A 19,685-nucleotide genomic window follows, 5' to 3' on the forward strand; every position below is an offset into this window, starting at 1 on the left:
GCTTCAGTGACCTGTCTAATGCAGCGATGTGTGGCATGCTGAGAAAGTCCGTAAATGTCGGCAGCTGTGGCCTGAAAAGAATCCGAGGTGTAGAACGACAGTGCTGCGGTGACCTTGACCTCGACAGACAGTGCAGTACTGATGGTGCTGGCAGGCTGCCGATCTCCCCTTATCAGCTGGCATTCCTCCGTGATAACTTCTTTGTGGAAAGCGCAGTCTCCGAAGGCAGGTTGTATCGGGCAAGTTGAGGTAAGACTGCTTCTCCCTGTACTTGCCGGGGATGTAACGTCTGGTCCTTGTCATCAGTTGGGCACGTCTTACATTGGGCACATAATGCTGTGGAACGTACCTTCGGCGATCTCGAGTCTGCTGCATGTAATTGGTCATCAAGAGAGGGTGAGAAAGGACAGGCCCCATTGCAATAGCTCTCTGTTTTCCACCGATTGGTCACAAACAATGAATGTCCCGAAGAAGACGCCTATTCAATTCCAATTGGTCACTGTATGGTCAAGATGTTTGTACAGATGTTCACATCAACTCCAACGACCTCCAGAGTACATCCGAACTCTCCCGAGATTGAAGCACAGCAGCCTTTTAAAGGATGCGACATGTGATGTAGAACATGGCATCCAATACGCTGTGATTAGTTCTGGTTAGTTCCACTTTTTCTGGGCGTTTTTTTGGGTGAGCGATATTGTGGGCGATATGTGTGCGAGGTGATGAAAGTGACGATGGGTGATCTCACGGCTGCTAGTTTCGGTAAATATGTTCTTTATGACAAAAAAAAGTGGGTGGGTGGTATTGAATCTCGGCTTTAATTCTGTGCGGAAATTAACGCTGGGCGATATTATGGCTGTTGATTTCGCCCATTCTGATGATTCCGCCCAAAAAAGTATTATTTTTTCCCGATGTTAAGCACATGGGGAAAGTAACGCTCGCCGATAAGTTTCCAAAAAATGCCCGTCAGTTTCCATTTTGTGGCTAAATGGGCGATATATGGGTATTATACGTCATTTCAGCAGTAAAATAGGCGTTAAGTGGGCATTAAGCATGCAAAAAAAGTGGAGGTTCTAGCCCAAATTCTCACTTCTTTGATCGTCCACTGGATTTAGGCAGCAATCCATTGATTGTGGTATCAGAGTGGTCACAATATTGACCTCTGAGCATCATATATGATGCAAAGAATTGCATGGAATATACAGCACAGAAACAGGCCATTCGGCCCAACCAGTCCGTGCCAGCGTTTAAGCTCCACTCGAGCTTCCTATCCTTCCTCCTCTTAACACCATGAGCATAAGCCTCTATTCCCTTCTCCTTTATATGCTTATCTAATCTCCCTTTAATGCATCTATACTATTTGCCTCAACCACTCTCTCTGGTTGCTAATTCCACAGTCTCACCACTCTCTGGGTAAACAGGATTCTTCTGAATTCCCTGTTTAATGGCCTCTAGTTTCGTTCTTCCTCACAAGTGAAAACACACTCTCTGTGTCTACTCTATCCAAACCTATCATAATTTTAAAAACCTCTATTAGGTCACCCCACAGCCTTTTTTCAAGATAAAAGAAACCCAGCCTGTTCATCCTTTCCTGATGGATATAACCTCGCATTTCTGGTGTCATCCTTGTAAATCTTCTTTGCACCCTCTCTAATGCCTCTATATCCTTTTTATAATACAGCGGCCAGAACTGTACACAGTACAGGTTGAATCTCTCTTATCTGGCACCCTCGGGACTTGACCTGTGCCGGATAAGGGATTTTGCCGGACGAGGAGAGGTCACATTAAATTGGATGGTACAGGTACTGAGCAAGGGGATATCGGGGCTGCTTGGCTTGGGGCTGGGAGTGCAGCAGAGAGATCGTGGCGGATGGGTGGCGGTGGATCGCGGGGTCAGGCCCACGATTGCGGGAGTCGGCAGCGAGGAAGGACTTCAATTTGTTCATGTCGGAGCGGCCGGGAATAGTGCCGGACGAGGTGTGGTGCCGGATAAGGAAGTCCCGGATAAGGGAGGTTCAGCCTGTACTCCCAAGTGTGGTCTAACCAAGGTTCGATAGAAGTTTATCCTAACACTCTACTTTTCAATTCTATTCCTCTAGAAATAAATGCTAGTGTTTGTTTTTATATGGCCTTATTATCCTGTATCGCTACTTTTAGTGATTTGTATATTTGTGCTCCCAGATCCCTTTGCTCCTCTACCCCATTTAGATTCTTATTTTCCAAGTAATATGTGACCTAATTTTTCTCACCATAATTTAATATCTTACTCTTATCAGTTCAGAAATTCATTTGCTAGTTATATGCCCATTCTGCAAGTTTTATTAATGTCTTCTTGTAATTTGTTGCAGTACTCCTCAGTATTGACTATCCCCCAACCCCACTACCCCCCCCCTCACCCCCCAATTTGGTGTCATCTGCAAATTGAGAAATTATGTTTTTGATTCCAATGTCTAAATCGTTAATATAAATTGTGAACAACAGTAGTCCCAGCACTGCTCCTTGTGGAACCGTACTTTCCACCTTCTGCCACTCTGCATAGCTACCCTTTACCCCTACTCTCTGCTTTCTGTCATGCAGCCAGCTAGCTATCCAGACTTGTCCCTAACTCTGCACCTGTTGATCTTAGTCATTTATATAACACTTTACCTTTTGGAAATCTAGATAAATTACATCTGTTGGATTACCTTTGTCTACTCTCTCTGCTACCTCTTCACAGAATTCAATGAGGTTGGCCAAGCAAGACTTTCCCTTTTGAAATCCACGTTGTCTATTCAGTATTATATTTTTGGTTTCTAGATAGTTTTTAATTTTATCCTTTAGTAGGGATTCCATTATTTTTCCTGCCACCGATGTTAAGTTGACTGGTCTAAAATTCTCTGGACATGTTTTATCTCCCATCTTAAATATAGGTACAGGTTGAACCTCCCTTATCCAGAACCCTCGGGACCTGGTCTGTTCCTGATAAGGGACTTTTCTGGACGAGCGGTGGTCACGTTAAATTGGATGGTACAGGTACTGAGCAAGAGGATATCTGGGCTGGCTGGCTTGGGGCTGGGAGTGTGGCAGAGAGATCATGGGGTGGGGGGGGGAGGGGTACGGATTGCAGGGCCAGGCCAGCGATTGCGGGAGTTGGCAGTGAGGAAGGACTTCAATTTGTGCATGTCGGAGTTCTGCACGTACGCCACCCGGTGGTCGGGAATGGTTCTGGACGAGGGGTGGTTCCGGATAAGGGAGTTCCGGATAAGGGAGGTTCAACCTGTATACTGTTGGTTATTCGCTAGTCCTCTGGCACTACACCCTTTTCTAACTAATTATTAAATATGGGTCATAGTGCCTCTGCTATCTCTTCTCTAGATACTTTTAAAATGTGTGGATGCAATCCATCTGGACTAGGGGTTTTATCCACTTTGAGTTTGATTAGTTTATTTAATATTTCTCCTTTTTATTTTAAATGTGAGTATATAATCTCTAATCTCGTGTACTAAATGTCATATCCACCTGATCTGTCTCCCTGGTAAATTCTGAAGCAAAGTATTATTTAATATTTCTGCCATTTCACTATTACTGCCTGTGATTTTTATCCTGTCCATTCCTGTTCCCATCCCAACATTCCTTTTTTATTAATGTGCCTGTAAAATATTTTACTATTTTGTTTTATGTTCCTTGATAATTTAGCGTCATAGTTCCTCTTTGCCTTCCTAATTGTTTTTTTGTCTTCTCTTCTAATCCTTTCTTCCCTTGTCATTCTCTCCCTTGCTGTCCATGTATTTAGTGTTTGCCTATTTGCTTACTCTCAATTTTTCCCTTATGTCTTTATTAATCCATGGTAGCACTGTGGCAATTAAGGCACCCCCAGATCACCCAGGGGTATTCATCAACTGCAAGGGTTTCCACTCCATCAACGTGCAGCTGGTCTGGAACCATAAAAAGATATTTATGCAGGTGTGTGCAAGATTTTCAGATAGCTGCCATGATACTTATGTCTTGCGGCAGTCCATCCGCCCTGATCTCTTAACACCTGGAAGCAGAATTTCCGGCTGGCTGCTCGGAGATGAAGGATACCCACTTAAAATGTGGCTGGTGATACCTCTCAGAAACCCGAGGAATGAGACCTAGGAGTAATGCAATGAATGTCATATCACCACCGGATGTGTCATCGAACAAGCCATCGGCACGATGAAGATCCACTCCAGATGCCTGGACAGATCGAGCTGTTGTTCAGTACACACTAGCCAGGGTCTCCAGAATGGTACTGGTGTGCTGCGCTTTGCATAAGATTATACAGGAGGAACAAGGCGCAAAGCACAGAACCTCTTCGCAGGAATCCAAAGAGATGGAAGACGAGGAGGAGAAAGATGTGAAGGCTGAAGATGATGCGGACAATGCACCACCAGCGGTGCACATTGCTGCCCGGGTTGCCCTCATTATTGCGAGGTTCACTTCGGTTCCACCAGTGCACCCATCTAACAACCACATGCAAAAGCCAGTGTTGCCACTCTTTCTCCACACTCAACCATGCCACGAACACAAAGCAGTCCTGCAAACAACCAAGCATACCTTATATAGCCCTCCATTGGTTGCCATTAATTCATGTCTTCCCATTCATCATCACACAATTGAAAAAGCCACTTGCCAGCCAGCAACCAAGAATGGGAAAGTGGTGCAAAGGAATAATATTTATTATATGTTAATATTGTTGTCTATTTATAATGTGCAACAGACCCTTGTGCAGCTACACGTTTTTACTCTTCCTTTACCTAGCGCTTCTATGTGGTGCAACCCCTGTCTTTGGCAGAGGCAGGCTGCTAAGATCCCTGCTCTGACTGTTGAGTTGCTCTTGGCGACGTCCTCTGGACGTTGGAGCCTGTGAAGGCCCTGCCAAAGAATGCTCAACTTGTACAAGGGCAGACTCAGCCATCGGGACACGAGGCAGCATGCCGGATACTGACTGAGGGGGATAGGGGGGCAATGGATGAGAAGTGGAAGCACTTTGAGCCAAGTCCCCATTTCCATGTCCCCATTCACAATCATCCTTCTCATGGGCCAGCCACACTTCCCTGGTAGCAATGTGCTGGAGAACACTTTACTGCAGATCAGCAGAGGTGATGAAAAGCCAAGGCTAGGGTATCATTCATCCTATTTAAGGTGACATTCATGAGTGTGCAGGCCATTATTGAAGCCTGCATGCACTTGTGTGATTACCGTATTTCATGCTCCATGCATTGACCCACCTCCATTAAAAGTGAAATCATAGGCAGTCCCTCGGAATTGAGGAAGACTTGCTTCCACTCCCAAAGTGAGTTCTTTGATGGCTGAACAGTCCAATACGAGAGCCACAGACCCTGTTACAGGTGGGACAGATATTCGTTGAGGGAAGGGATCGGTGGGGCTGGATTTCCGCGCGTTCCTTCTGCTGCCTGCGCTTGACCTCTTCACGCTTGCCCTTCCGGATGCACTTTCTCCACCTCGGGCGGTCTTCGGCCAGGGTCTCCCAGCTGTCAGTGATGATGTCGCACTTTACCAGGGAGGCTTTGAGGGTGTCCTTTGAACGTTTCCGCTGCCCACCTTTGGCTCGTTTACTATGAAGGAACTCCGCATAAAGCATTTGCTTAGAGAGTCTCGTATCTGGCATGCGAACTATGTGGCCTGCCCAGCGAAGCTGATCGAGTGTGGTCAATGCTTCAATACTGGGGATGTTAGCCTGGACGAGGACACTGATGTTGGTGCGCCTGTCCTCCCAGGGGATTTGCAGGATCTTGCGGAGACATCTTTGGTGATATACCTCCAGCGACTTGAGGTGCCTTCTATACATCGTCCATGCCTCAGATCCATACAGGAGGACGGGTATTACTACAGCTCTGTAGACCATGAACTTGGTGGTAGATTTGAGGGCCTGATCTTCAAACACTTTTCCTCAGACGGCCGAAGGCTGCACTGGCGCACTGGAGGCTGATATGTCCTTACTATACAGTATAAATGCACACGAGGCCCATACTTGAGAGAAGGTCACTCTGTGACCAGTTACCTTTATTACCAAGACCTCAAGTGATGAAGGTGGGTGGAGTTTCCCCTTTTATACCGTAAAGTCCAGGTTAGGAGTGTCTCCCACAAGTTCGCCCCTTGTAGTCAATGTTCTCAAGAAGTACAACTTAGGTCAGCTTATACATGGGTTACAATGATAGTTGAATACATGACATCACCTCCCCCCCACAGGTTAAGTCTCTCTGGTGGTTTACGCTCCCTTGTAGAGCGCCTGAGTTGGGGCTCCGGTTGTTGGGCGCTGGCCTGAGTGTCTGCTGTTTGCGGTGCCTCAGGCCTGTCCGGACTGCCCACAGTGACTGGGCTCTCCTCCACTTGGTTTTGGTGTTTGGTCACCTGTGGTGGAGTAAACTCTATGTCGTGTTCTTCCTCTGCTTCTTCTATGGGGTTGCTGAACCTCCTTTTAGTTTGATCCACGTGTTTGCGGCAGATTTGTCCATTGGTAAGTTTAACTACCAAACCCCTATTCCCCTCTTTGGCAATCACGGTGCCTGCAAGCCATTTGGGCCCTGCAGCGTAATTAAGGACAAAAACAGGATCATGGACATCAATACATCGCGCCCTCACATTCCTGTCATGGTAGTCACATTGTGACTGACGCCTGCTCTCAATAATTTCTTTCATAGTAGGGTGTATAAGGGATAACCTGGTTTTGAGCATCCTTTTCATTAGCAGCTCTGCGGGTGGAACCCCTGTGAGCGAGTGTGGTCGGGATCTATTGGCCAACAGGAGGCGTGATAAGCGGCTTTGTAGGGAACCCCCTTGGATTCTGAACATCCCCTGTTTGATTATCTGCACTGCTCGTTCCGCCTGGCCGTTTGAGGCCGGCTTGAACAGTGCCGTTCTGACATGGTTGATTCCATTGCCTGCCATGAAGTCCTGGAATTCAGTGCTTGTGAAGCACGGGCCATTGTCGCTGACCAAGACATGCGGTAGACCATGGGCGGCGAATATTGCCTGTAGAAAGGACCTGTGTAGTCCACATGGATGCGTGACCATGGCTTGGCGGGCCAGGACCAGGGGCTAAGGGAGGCTTCCCTGAGTGTGTTGCCCAGCTGAGCACACGTGTTGCACCTGCGAACACAAAGTTCCAGGTCTGCATCTATCCCTGCCACCAAACGTGTGACCTGGCAATTGCCTTCATCATGACAATGCCCGGGTGCTCATTGTGAAGTTCTCTGATAAACACTTCTCTGCCCATCTGGGGCATGACTACTTGGTTTCCCCATAGTAGGCAATCAGCCTGAATCGAGAGTTCATCCTTGCACCTATGAAACGGTTTAAATTCCTCAGGGCATGCCCCGGTCCCCATTCAGGACACATTTCTTAACTAAAGACAGTAGCGGGTCTTTAGTTGTCCAGACTTTAATCTGATGGGCTGTCACAGGTGAGCCTTCGCTTTTGAAATCTTCAACAGCCATGACCATCTCAGCATCATGCTCAGTTGTCCCCTCAGTGGTGGCTAGTGGGAGCCTGCTGAGTGCATCGGCGCAGTTTTCAGTGCCTGGTCTGTGCCGAATTGTGTAGTCATAGGCGGCTAACGTGAGTGCCCACCTCTGTATGTGGGCCGATGCATTCGCATTTATGGCCTTGTCAGCCAAAAGGGACGTTAGGGGTTTGTGATCTGTCTCCAGCTCAAATTTCCTGCCGAACAGGTACTGGTGCATTTTTTTTACTGCATATAAACATGCTAGCGCTTCCTTTTCTACCATCCCGTAGCCCCTTTCTGCCTGGGACAGACTTCTGGAGGCATAAGCTACCGGCTGTAACTGACCATTGGCATTCACATGCTGCAACACAACCCCGACCCCATAGGACGATGCATCGCACGTTAAAACAAGTTTCTTACACGGGTCATATAACGTTAGCAGTTTGTTGGAGCAAAACAAATTGCGTGTTCTATCAAAAGCCCTTTCCTGGCTCTCCCCCCAGATCCAATTGCGACCTTTGCATAGGAGCACATGGAGCGGCTCTAATAGCGTGCTCAATTTGGGAAGAAAGTTACCAAAGTAGTTCAGATGCCCCAGGAATGAACGCAGCTCCGTCGTGTTACGGGGTCTGGGTGCTCTCTGGATCGCTTCCGTTTTGGACACAGTAGGTCTGATCCCGTCTGCTGCTACCCTCATCCCCAGGAATTCTACCTCTGGAGCTAGGAAGACGCACTTCGCCTTTTTCAGTCGCAGACCTACCCGGTCCAGTCTGCGCAGCACCTCCTCCAGGTTGTGGAGGTGTTCTTCAGTATCACAACCCATGATGAGGATGTCGTCTTGAAAAACCACCGTCCTTGGAATCGACTTGAGGAGGCTTTCCATATTTCGCTGAAAGATTGCGGCGGCCGAACGAATCCCGAACGGATATCTGTTATACTCAAACAATCCCTTGTGTGTCGTGATGGTGGTCAGCTTCTTTGACTCACTCGCCAGCTCCTGGATCATGTAAGCTGAGGTCAGGTCCAATTTTGAAAACAGTTTGCCACCGGATCGCGTCACAAAGAGGTCCTCCGCTTTCGGTAGCGGGTACTGGTCTTGGAGTGATACCCGATTAATGATGGCCTTGTAATCGCCACGTATCCTGACCGACCCATCCACCTTGAGCACCGGCACGATCGGGCTTGCCCAGTCACTGAATTCGACTGGCGAGATGATGCCTTCCCTCAGCAGGCGATCCAATTCACATTCTATCTTTTCCCGCATCACGTACGGCACCAGTCTGGCCCCCATGAAAGTGCCGATGCCGGGTTGAAATAATGAGTCAAATTTGTCCAGGACCTGTGAGCATGATACTCGCTCCACAGAAGAAGTTGCATTGACATCGCCCCATTTCCAGTTCATGACAGCAAGCCAACTCCTCCCCAGTCATGCGGGTCCGTCCCCCGGACAATCCAGAGTGGCAACCTGTTCTCCGAATCTTTGTGGGTCACGACTACCGTGGCGCTGCCTCGCACCGGAATAAGAACATAAGAATTAGGAACAGGAGTAGGCCATCTAGCCCCTCGAGCCTGCTCCGCCATTCAAAAAGATCATGGCTGATCTGGCCGTGGACTCAGCTCCACTTACCCGCCCGCTCCCCATAACCCTTAATTCCCTTATTGGTTAAAAATTTATCTATCTGTGATTTGAATACATTCAATGAGCTAGCCTCAACTGTTTCCCTGGGCAGAGAATTCCACAGATTCACAACCCTCTGGGAGAAGAAATTCCTTCTCAACTCGGTTTTAAATTGGCTCCCCCGTATTTTGAGGCTGTGCCCCCTAGTTCGTCTCCCCGACCAGTGGAAACAACCTCTCTGCCTCTATCTTGTCTATCCCTTTCATGATTTTAATTGTTTGTATAAGATCACCCCTTATCCTTCTGAACTCCAACGAGTAAAGACCCAGTCTACTCAATCTATCATCATAAGGTAACCCCCTCATCTCCGGAATCAGCCGAGTGAATCGTCTCTGTGCCTCCTCCAAAGCTAGTATATCCTTCCTTAAGTAAGGTGACCAAAACTGCACGCAGTACTCCAGGTGCGGCATCACCAATACCCTGTACAGTTGCAGCAGGACCTCCCTGCTTTTGTATTCCATCCCTCTCGCAATGAAGGCCAACATTCCATTCGCCTTCCTGATTACCTGCTGTACCTGCAAACTAACTTTTTGAGATTCATGCACAAGGACCCCCAGGTCCCTCTGCACCGCAGCATGTTGTAATTTCTCCCCATTCAAATAATATTCCCTTTTACTGTTTTTTTTCCAATGATTTACTTTGTATATGTCCGTAGCTGTGCGTCAATCAGCAATAATTTTGCTCTGCTGGTCTTGGACACCCATAACCTTTTAAACTGTTTGATACTCATTAGGGACTGACTGGCCCCCGTGTCTTGCTCCATTAATACTGGGATGCAATTGAGGAGCACTTTCATCATTATTGGTGGCGTCCTGGTATATGAACTGTATATGTGCTCCACAGGAACTCGTTGAACTTCAGCTTCCAGCGATTTCCCCCAGTATTCATTTGGCCTCGTAGGGCTTACATTGGGCCCGTCCTCCTCCTACATCAACCTGGCTGCAGGCTTCCTGCACATACGCGTCAAGTGACCACTGACGTTGCAGTTTCTGCAGGTACATTGCTGATACCTGCAAGCTCTGGCTGGGTGTTTGCCTCCACACCTCCAGCATGAGCTGGAGGCCCCATTGTTGGGAACAAAAGGTCCATTACCAGTCGATCGTCTCTGACTGTCTCTGTAACTGTCCTTAAGCGCACCATTAACAGGTGTTGATGGCCGCATTACTGGCCGCATTGTCCATTGCGATAGCATGAATCACCGTTCAGCTAGCCATTGTCTCTGTTGAATTCCCCCTTTGGGTTCGATTACATGCTGGAGCATGTCCAATTGCCCTTGTCTGCCTAGAAAACTGTGTGCCGCGTTAACAATGTTGACTCCCTGGTCGTTTGCCGCATTTGAGCCAAAATTTTTGTCATGCATCATTCTGGTCTCTTCCTCCTCTGAGATAAATGTCTGGGCTATCAGAGCCGCCGCTTCCAAGGTCAAGTCTTTGTGGTCTCAATCAGTTTCCTGAAAACCCCAGAGTGCCCGATGCCCTCAATAAAAAAGTCTCGCAGCATCTCCGCTCTGCATGTATCTGGGAACTTACATAGGCTCGCCAGTCGCCGGAGATCTGCCACGAAGTCTGGAACGCTTTGCCCTTCTCGCCGCTGGTGCGTATAAAACCGGTGTGTCGCCATGTGCATGCTGCTCGCCGGTTTAAGGTGTTCCCTGACCAACTTACTGAGCTCTTTGAAAGCCTTGTCCACCGGCTTCTCTGGCACTAGAAGGTCCTTCATCAGGGAGTATGTTCTGGATCCACAAACTGCCAGGAGATGAGCCCTGCGTTTGTCGGCCGAATCCTGTCCCAACCATTCCTTAGTGACAAAAATTTGCTGTAGTCTCTCAATAAAGTCGTCCCAATCATCACCAACACAGTACCTCTCGTCTGTGCTGCTAGTGGCCATGCTCGCGTGGTTTAAATCCCAGTTTTTCGGCGCCAATGATATGTCCTTACTATAAAGTATAAATGCACACGAGGCCCATACTTGAGAGAAGGTCACTCTGTGACCAGTTACTTTTATTACCAAGACCTCAAGTGATGAAGGTGGGTGGAGCTTCCCCTTTTATACCTGAAAGTCCAGATTAGGAGTGTCTCCCACAAGTTCGCCCCTTGTGGTCAATGTTCTCAAGGTGTACAACTTAGGTCAGCTTATACATGGGTTACAATCATAGTTGAATACATGACAGGGGTGATGTTGAATCTCCGCATCAATGTCTGCCTTTGTTGATAAGAGGCTCCCGAGTTATGGAAAATGGTTCACGTTGTCGAGGGCTGCGCCGTGAATCTTGATGATTGGAGGGCAGTGCTGTGTGGCAGGGGCAGGCTGGTGGAGGACCTTTGTCTTACAGATGTTAAGCGTAAGGTCCATGCTTTCATATGCCTCAGTGAATACATTGACTATATCCTGGAGTTCAGCCTCAGAATGTGCGCAGACGCAGGCGTCATTCGCATACTGCAGCTCAACGACAGAGGTTGCGGTGATCTTGGACCTGGCTTGGAGGCGGCGTAGGTTAAACAGCTTCCCATTGGTTCTGTAGTTTAGTTCCACTCCAGCGGGGAGGTTGTTGATTGTGAGGTGGAACATGGCGGTGAGGAAGGTTGAGAAGAGGTTGGAGCGATTACGCAGCCCTGTTTGACCCCGGTCCGGACGTGAATTGGGTCTGTAATGGATCCGTTGGTAAGGATCACGGCCTGCATTTCATTGTGAAGCAGGTGAAGGATGTTGACAAACTTTTGGGTGCATCCGAAACGGAGGAGGACGCTCCATAGACCCTCACGGTTGACAGTGCCAAAGGCCTTTGTAAGATCGAAAAAGGCCATGTATAAGGGCTGGCGCTGCTCCCTGCATTTTTCTTGCAGCTGTCCTGCTGCAAAGATCATGTCCATTGTGCCACGTAGGGGACAAAATCCGCACTGTAATTCCGGGAGGAGCTCCTCGGCCACAGGGAGAACACGATTGAGGAGAACTCTTAACGACAACTTTTCCAGTGGCTGATGGCAGGGAGACTCCCCTGTAGTTGCCGCAGTCGGACTTGTCCCCTTTAAAAAAAAAATGGTCACAATCACTGCATCTCTGAGATCTCCCGGCCTGCTCTCCTCCCTCCAGATGAGAGAGATGAGTTCATGTATCCACGCCAACAGCGCCTCTCCGCCATACTTTAGCGCCTTAGCAGGGATTCCATCCGCACCCGTAGCCTTGTTATTCTTGAGCTGTTTTATGGCTTTGCCTACCTCATGCAACGTTGGAGTTTCACTGGGTTGGTGGCAGGTCGCATCCTGCGGGATGGAGTCGAGAACACTCGAGTCAAAGGCAGAGTCTTGATTGAGGAGATCTTCAAAGTGCTCCTTCCATCGTGCCCTGACAGTCTCGGTGTTTTTTAAGTGTTTCCCCGTTCTTGGCCAGGTGTGGGGTGGGGTCTTGGGAGTTTGGACCGTAGGTGGCCTTGACTGCAGTGAAGAATCCTTGCATGTTGTGGCTGTTGGCCAGTTGTTCTATCTCCTGTGACTTCTCCATCCACCACCTGTTCTTTAGGTCCCGGGTTTGTTGTTGGACCTGAGCCTTGAGCCGTCTGTAATGTTTTGCAGCTTCCGTGTTGGGTTGTTGCTTGAGAAATGCTTAGCGCTTGCGATCTATTAGTTCTTCGATCTCCTGATCATTTTCATCAAACCGGACCTGATGTTTTCTGGCTGAGTGACCAAGTGTCTCTTCACAGGCACTGGTTATAAAGGCCTGGAGGGCAGACCAAGTGCTGTGGGCATTCAGCATCGCGGGGTCATCAAGGCACGCCAGACTGGCTGTGAGGCGCTGGCTGTAGAGGGCTCTCTAAGCTGGGTCTCTAAGTGCCCCGACATTAACTTTTTTGCGGAACTGCTTCTGCTGTCCCCTCTGCTTTGGGGCAATGTTAATGTTGATGATGGATTGGATTAGGCGGTGGTCCGTCCAGCAGTCGTCAGCTCCTGTCATGGCGCGGGTGATGTGCACATCCTTGCGATCCCTGACTCAGATGATGACATAGTCAAGCAGGTGCCAGTGTTTGGAGCGAGGGTGTTGCCACGATGCCTTGTATTTGTCCCTCTGGCGGAACAGGGTGTTGGTGATGAGGAGTTCATGTTCTAGACATTTTGTCAGGAGTTGGGTACCGCTGGAATTTGCTTTCCTGTTTCCCCAGGCCGTCCCGGTTTCCCGCTGTATTTCCTGAGCGGAGCTGGGCTCGGTCCCCAGGGGTGCTCCTCCTCACAGCATGGAGCCTCGAATAGAAGTCGCAGGTCGGTGCAAGGTCCCTTCGGCCCGGGATAGAAGCGGGCCAGTGCGGGTTCCCTTCGGCCCGGGATACAAGTGGGCCGGCGCGGGGTCCCTTTGGCCCGGGATAATTTCTGACTCCCGATAATTTCTGATTCTCCCGCCTCAATTTCCTCTATGCAACAAAAGGGTGTCCATTTTTGAGGGCTGACTGAAGAACAGAAATTTTACCTTGCAGCAAGGCTCCCTCAGATCGGAGAGTTTGAGGAGTCAGGCAGCAAGGCAAAGGTAGGAGCGGGTGACAATTGCCTGACCTGCCCCCAACCCAATGCCGCAATTTTCACAGTGGTCGTCAGTGCATCCGAGTGTGGAGCTACGGAGAGGTAGGAGATGATCAACAGATTTAAATAGGGGTCCTATGATGCATTAAGGACCCCAAATTGAATTTAAGTACTGTAGCAGTTTACCGCTGGTTGCCAAGGAAATGGCCGAGATTGGATGTTTATTTAGGTGCTTAAACTTCCTATATGAAAGCTTCTACACTTGCAGATGCTTCCGTTATTTCATTGTGGGCTATAATTTAGTTGCAATACTTGGCTACAGAGAGTGATTTGGGGACTCTCGAGTTGGTAAGGGAGAGTTCATTATCGGGGCTGCTATTGCTGCAGTGTTTTGGAGGAGGAGGAGGAGGAAGAAGAAGAGGAGCACGAGCAATAAAAGCGAGTTGAGGAGGGAGCTGCAGGTGGGTAGCAGAAAAGGAAACAACATAGGGCGCCTGCTCGCACAAGGCCATACCCACCCAACGGTGTACAGACAGAGGCTCAGTTTCCTTGACTTCTTGGCGGAGCTATGTTTTAAAAGAATCCGAATGACACAACAGGTGGTCGCAGATCTCTGTAGCCTCCTAGAGGAAGAGCTTCTGACTTCTGAACCTGGCCGCAATGCATGTCAGGTGGCAGTTAAAGTAACCACCGCCATGAATTTCATTACTTCGGCTCTCTCCCGGCTGTGACATGTGACATTTTGAGGGTGTCGCAGTCGGCAGCACGCCAATGCACCAGGCAGGTGATCGATGGATTATTCTCCAGGGCCAACAGATATATAATATTTTCCTGTGATGAAGACAGTCAGACAAAGAGCGCGTTGGGGTTTGCATCTCTGGCAGGCTTCCCACAGATGCAGAGTGCCATAGATTGCACGCATATGGCAACCAGAGAACCCGCCGACCAGCCAGGAGCATTTGTGAAAGAGGACCAAACAAGATGCTGGTATTTATGCTGGTTTTCCACAGCTCCAAGTAGCAAACTGACCAGAATATCTATTTACTGAAAAAGCCTGATGGAGCCCTGTTCACCATACATCACTTTTAATATTGTCCAGCTTGTGAGCTTCCATAGTCTAATGCTAAGAGAACTCTAGGATTAAATATCTCTCACTTGTGTTGATATCAGAATTCCTCAAAATGCTTCATCAGTAATTTTCCATTCATCAAACCTTTACACAACTTGACTGATGCTAGAGAGTCATTTTAAAAATGGTTCTTTCTTTTGTTTGAAAAGATTCATCAGACTCAACTTACTGCCATGAACCTGACGTATATTATTGATCTGGACTTTGGTATACCATTTCAAAGTTTGCAGATGACACAAAGTTCAGAAATGTAATTAACAGTGAAGAGGATAGTAACAGACTTCAGGAGGATATAGACAGACTGGTGAAATGGGCAGACACATGGCTTTGTAGTTTTACGCAGAGAAGTGTGAAGCGATGCATTTTGGTGGGAAGAATGAGAAGAGGCGATATAAACTAAATGGTACAATTTTAAAGGAGGTGCAGGAACAGAGATACCTGGGGATGTATGTACACATATCTTTGACGTTAGCAGGACAAGTTAAGAATGCTGTTTTTTAAAAAAAAAGCATACGGAATCCTTGGCTTTTTAAACAGAGGCATAGAGTACAAAAGCAAGGTACAGTTGTACCTCTCTAGTCTGGCACCCTTGGGACCTGACTGATTCTGGACCAGAGAATTTTCTGGACCACGGGAGTTCACGCCGACCCTAGCATTGTCAGCAGTACCCTAGACTTACCGGGTACTGCTGACAACGCTGCTGACAATGACCCGGCCGCATTCTGCGCTGCGCCGAAGCCTACTGCGCAGCATTTCTCAGACCCAGCTTCAGCGCCTCAGTCAGCTGCCACGCTCCTCATTCTCTCTCCGCGCCGACCAGACCAAGGAGGGAACAGCGGAGGCAGCGCGGTGAAGAGGAGCAGCCAGCCCCAGGACATAGCGCGCTGACCCGACCTCTGAGGGAACACTGTGGCAACGGGGAGAAGAGGATCATCCAGCCCCAGGACACAGCGTGGGGCGCAACACCCGCCAGGAACGATGCCGGACCAGGGATGTTACCGGACCAGAGAGTCCCGGACTGGAAAGGTTCAACCCGTAGTTGTGTTAAACCTTTATAAAGTGCTGGTTAGGCCTCAGCTAGAGTATTGTGTTCAGTTCTGGACACCACACGTTAGACAGGATATCAAGACCTTAGAGAGGGCGCAGAGGAAATTTACCAGAATGGCACCGGGGTTGTGGGACTTTAGTTACGTATGGATATGAGAGAACCTGGGGTTGTTCTGCTTAGACCAGAGTAGGTTAAGGGCAGATTTAATAGAGGCGTTCAAAATCATGAATTGGTTTGATCAGAGCAAAGAGTAAACAAGGATAAACTGTTTCTAGTGGCAGAAGTTGGTAATTGGCAAAAGAATCAGAGGTGAGATGAGTGAGTATGATCAGGAATGCACTGTCTGAAAGGGTGGTGGAAGCAGATTTAAGAAATACTTTCAAAAGGGAGATGGATAAATAGTTGAAAGTGAAGACATTGTAGGTCTATGGGGAAAAGGCAGGAAAATGTGACTAGTGGATAGTTCTTTCAAAGAGCTGGCACAGTCAAAATGGGCCGAATGGCCTCCTATGTTGTATCATTCCATGGGCCTGTGAAAGCTAAGTTCTGCCCAAGTACCGTCTAAAGGACCTTTAAGATCCTGACGGTACTTTGGGCGGAAGCTTCATGGAAAAATGTGGGAAAGACCGCCCAGCAACGGGTGGCAGCTCCCATTCTGGGCAGCAAATGCAATCCTCGGCAAAGTATATAAAATAAAACATTTTCAAAACAAAAAGAATCCCATCAGAAATCCCTCAGGGGACCCCAGCCACCTAAATCCCTGCAAAAGAAATAAAGAAAAGAAGTGGATTAACCTTTTTTTGCAGGTCTTCATACTTACCGTTGAAGTAAGACCTGCCTCCACGCGGCAGTCTTTTCTCCTGCTGGAGCGGAGGACTGCCCGGACCAAACTGGCAACGCAGCGGGCAGGAGGACTCTTGTGGGCGTTGCATGCCGGCGCACGCCAGCGGATGGTACCCAGCGGTCTTCTCTCCCCGCCGGCGGGAGGACGTCACTAAACTCGCTCGGAGGGGAGAGCGCCCAGAATCCAGGGAGACCGCTGAGAAAACTCGGCGGCAGCGGACGGTAAGTCCACCAATTTCGGGCCCTATGATATGATGACCTTGTGGAACTGCACCACAATAGAATAGGTCTGTTTTGGAGCGAGTTACTAAAAAATAACTCATTACTATTGCTCACCCATTGCTTTGGTTCTGTTTTGCAGTATGTGAAAACTCATGGAGATTTTTCCATGTTTTCATTGTTCTACAGACTGATTGCTTCCATGTTCCTTTGCTGAAGTCCAGAAACTGATCAACTTCTGATGGTCAGGTGGCATTGCTTGACCCATTGTTGCATTATTATATATGCTCAGCCAGTTACTATTTACAAGTGTCATAAGTTTAAACTTTGTTTCTCACTCTGAGCCACACTTGAAGCTTAAGAATTTTATGACGATGGCTGGCAGGCTTTTGTCTGTGATGACCTCTGTTCTCACTGCTCTAGAGTTCAGGTAACTTTTCATCTCGACTTTACTGAATGTTGCTTGTAGAAAGGTAGTGCTGTATGCTGCACCCGTGCTGATGCTGCTCTGTTTTCTTCACGTTCTCATTAAAAAGAGTCCAGCAGCTTCCTTTTTCTCTTGGCAAGGCACTGAGGTGACTGGAACTCTGATTTCAAGTTGAACTGTACCTCAACTTTGAATTAGAGCCTTCAGGAGAGAAAATTGGTTGTAAAAAGAGGAAGAAATAATTAAAAATATGCACTTGGTGAGGTATTGAAAAGTTGCAGGTGCCTTTGTAAATGTATCTCAAAAATAGTCACTTTCTTCTGGAGAGGAGGGAAGGAAATTGGAAACATAAGTGTGGTTGGGAGTAATAATTTAATTTCCAGTTCTAATTTACCCCAGTGCAAAATAAGTTGTCAGCTCCAATGTAAAGATTTTTCTAACTTATTTTAGGAGTAAGATATTTAATTTTTATATTTTGTGATTAGATTGTAGAGAATATCAGCTGCCTATATCCATGTTATTTCTTCATTATCTTCTACATCTAGGATTCTTCTGACTCTGCTCCAGATGAAAAGCTAATGCCATAATTGGGAGGGTTGTCCTATCTGGAAATGCAACGGGAAGCTTACCACTGGCCTTGGCCAAGAGGGCTTTGTTGATCTGCTTCACACATTGATTAACTGCAGACTGAGAGATGTGAGAAATGTCCCCTGTAGCACCATGGAAAGATCCTGAGTCAAAAAAGTTGATAGATGTAGTCACTTTCACTGCCACTGGCAAAGAATGGCTGCCTGACCCAGAAGTACTTGTTATAGGAGGCTGCAGAGGTCTGTGACTCCCTGCTAGAGAAGTTAAAATTTCTCCAGTTTCAATTCTGTAATCTTGTGCTGATTTATAAAGTCTCGACCTTTAGTGCAGCTGACAAGCAAATTACTGTGGTTGCCTCATATTTCAGGTTTCATTTACCACACTGATCCTGACTTCATTTGATTCTGATTGGTTTTACTGTTGGCTATAGGTTAAGGTCACTTGCAGAAATATACTAGCTTGGGTAAAAATGACATTCAAGAGTGGTATATAAATATGCATACGAATAGGAATTTTCTGTAGATGCAGTACTGTGAGAACTCCTTGTTAAAAATTCTGTGTATTGCACGTGTTTAAGATAAATTTAAATTCCCTGATAGAAAGATTATAACTCTGCATCTTCCACCCTCCCCCGCCCCCCCCCCCCACAGAGTTTGGAGATGTTGTATGCAAAGCTAATTGCTGGATATGATGGTCAATCAGATGTAAATGCTCTTAAGAATAATGTGGAAAAGGACCTTTTCAAACTGCACTCCTATCAGGCAGAATCAGTATGTGCACATCTTGAACTACTATATTTAGAACATAGAGTTAATTTTCTGTCAGATTGTGTTACTATTTCCTGTAGGACTTGTTACCATAGTCATTCCCAGATGGATTTGCTAAAACCTACAGAAATGGTTGGTAACTTCTTGGCAAGTGTGGCCAAACAAGTAACAATGGCTCCTGATCACCATGGCATACCTACTTTCATGCAATACCATGCAAAGCATCTCATGATGCAATTATGATGCTTCTGAAGAACTTTCCAGCATAAGGGTTAGACAGGCAATCATATCTCATAGTGGTGCCATGGCACAGCTGCTTGTGCAGCAGTCATTGGGAAGAGGAGCCTTCATCTGCCAGAGTGAGCTTTGTTACCTCTCTGCAGATGTTGGTCTGTGAGTGAGTGGGCACAAAGCATCTCTTGGGCAGCCTGATCTGCCTGGCATCCTTTTGGTTCCTTTTTCCTTTGTACATGTCAGCTTGAAGGATTCCTGGTGGCAAACCCTCGGTTGCCAATAAAGGGAACTTGAGGCAAAATAAATCTGGAACAAAGGCTCATGAAAGACTAAATGCCAGTTGGAAACAATAAATAAGAAAACAAAACTATAAGAGGCACCTTTTAAAAATCCTAAGTATTGGGCTTTTAAAAGGCCTAGCACCTGCAGGTCTACCCGAGGCCTTGTCTCCCTCCAGTTTTCACCAACATGCTTCAGACTTGGCAGCCAGGTGCCTTTAAGCCCTGCCTGCCCCTGTCTGCATCTATTAATGAAGCTCTTGCCTGCTTTGGGAAAAAGCTTCAGACACCTACCCTAGGCCAACCCAAAGATTGAGTGGAGCCTTAAACAAGTAAGAATCTGTCTGAACTGATTTTTGCTGGATTTCCATATCTCTGCCACCATACCACTGGTTTCCCAAATTGGAGCAGTAGGTAGATGAAAATTGCCCCCATAAGGCATGACTGAAAAATCTTGACACAGGAAATATGATTAAAGTGTACATGAAGTGCACATTGTATCCC

General features: G+C 47.5%; 1 protein-coding gene across 11 annotated transcripts in view; it reads left to right on the top strand.

Moving 5' to 3' along the window:
* tex11 (testis expressed 11) overlaps positions 1-19,685 on the top strand; it is a 454,209-nt gene that overhangs the window by 57,438 nt on the left and 377,086 nt on the right. For 10 of the 11 annotated variants that reach the window (XR_011593569.1, XR_011593571.1, XR_011593570.1 and 7 more), the window contains exon 7: positions 18,553-18,672. Coding sequence is in view for 8 of the 11 variants with exons in the window: in XM_070882608.1 (XP_070738709.1) it covers positions 18,553-18,672 (120 nt within the window). In the remaining 3 variants the exon portion in view is untranslated. Of the gene's footprint in view, positions 1-17,926; positions 18,142-18,552; positions 18,673-19,685 lie in introns of those variants that run through there. The other variant, XM_070882611.1, reaches the window with a different exon arrangement.

This window comes from Pristiophorus japonicus, chromosome 6 (genome assembly GCF_044704955.1).
Source record: "Pristiophorus japonicus isolate sPriJap1 chromosome 6, sPriJap1.hap1, whole genome shotgun sequence".
NCBI classification, from domain to species: Eukaryota; Metazoa; Chordata; class Chondrichthyes; family Pristiophoridae; genus Pristiophorus; species Pristiophorus japonicus.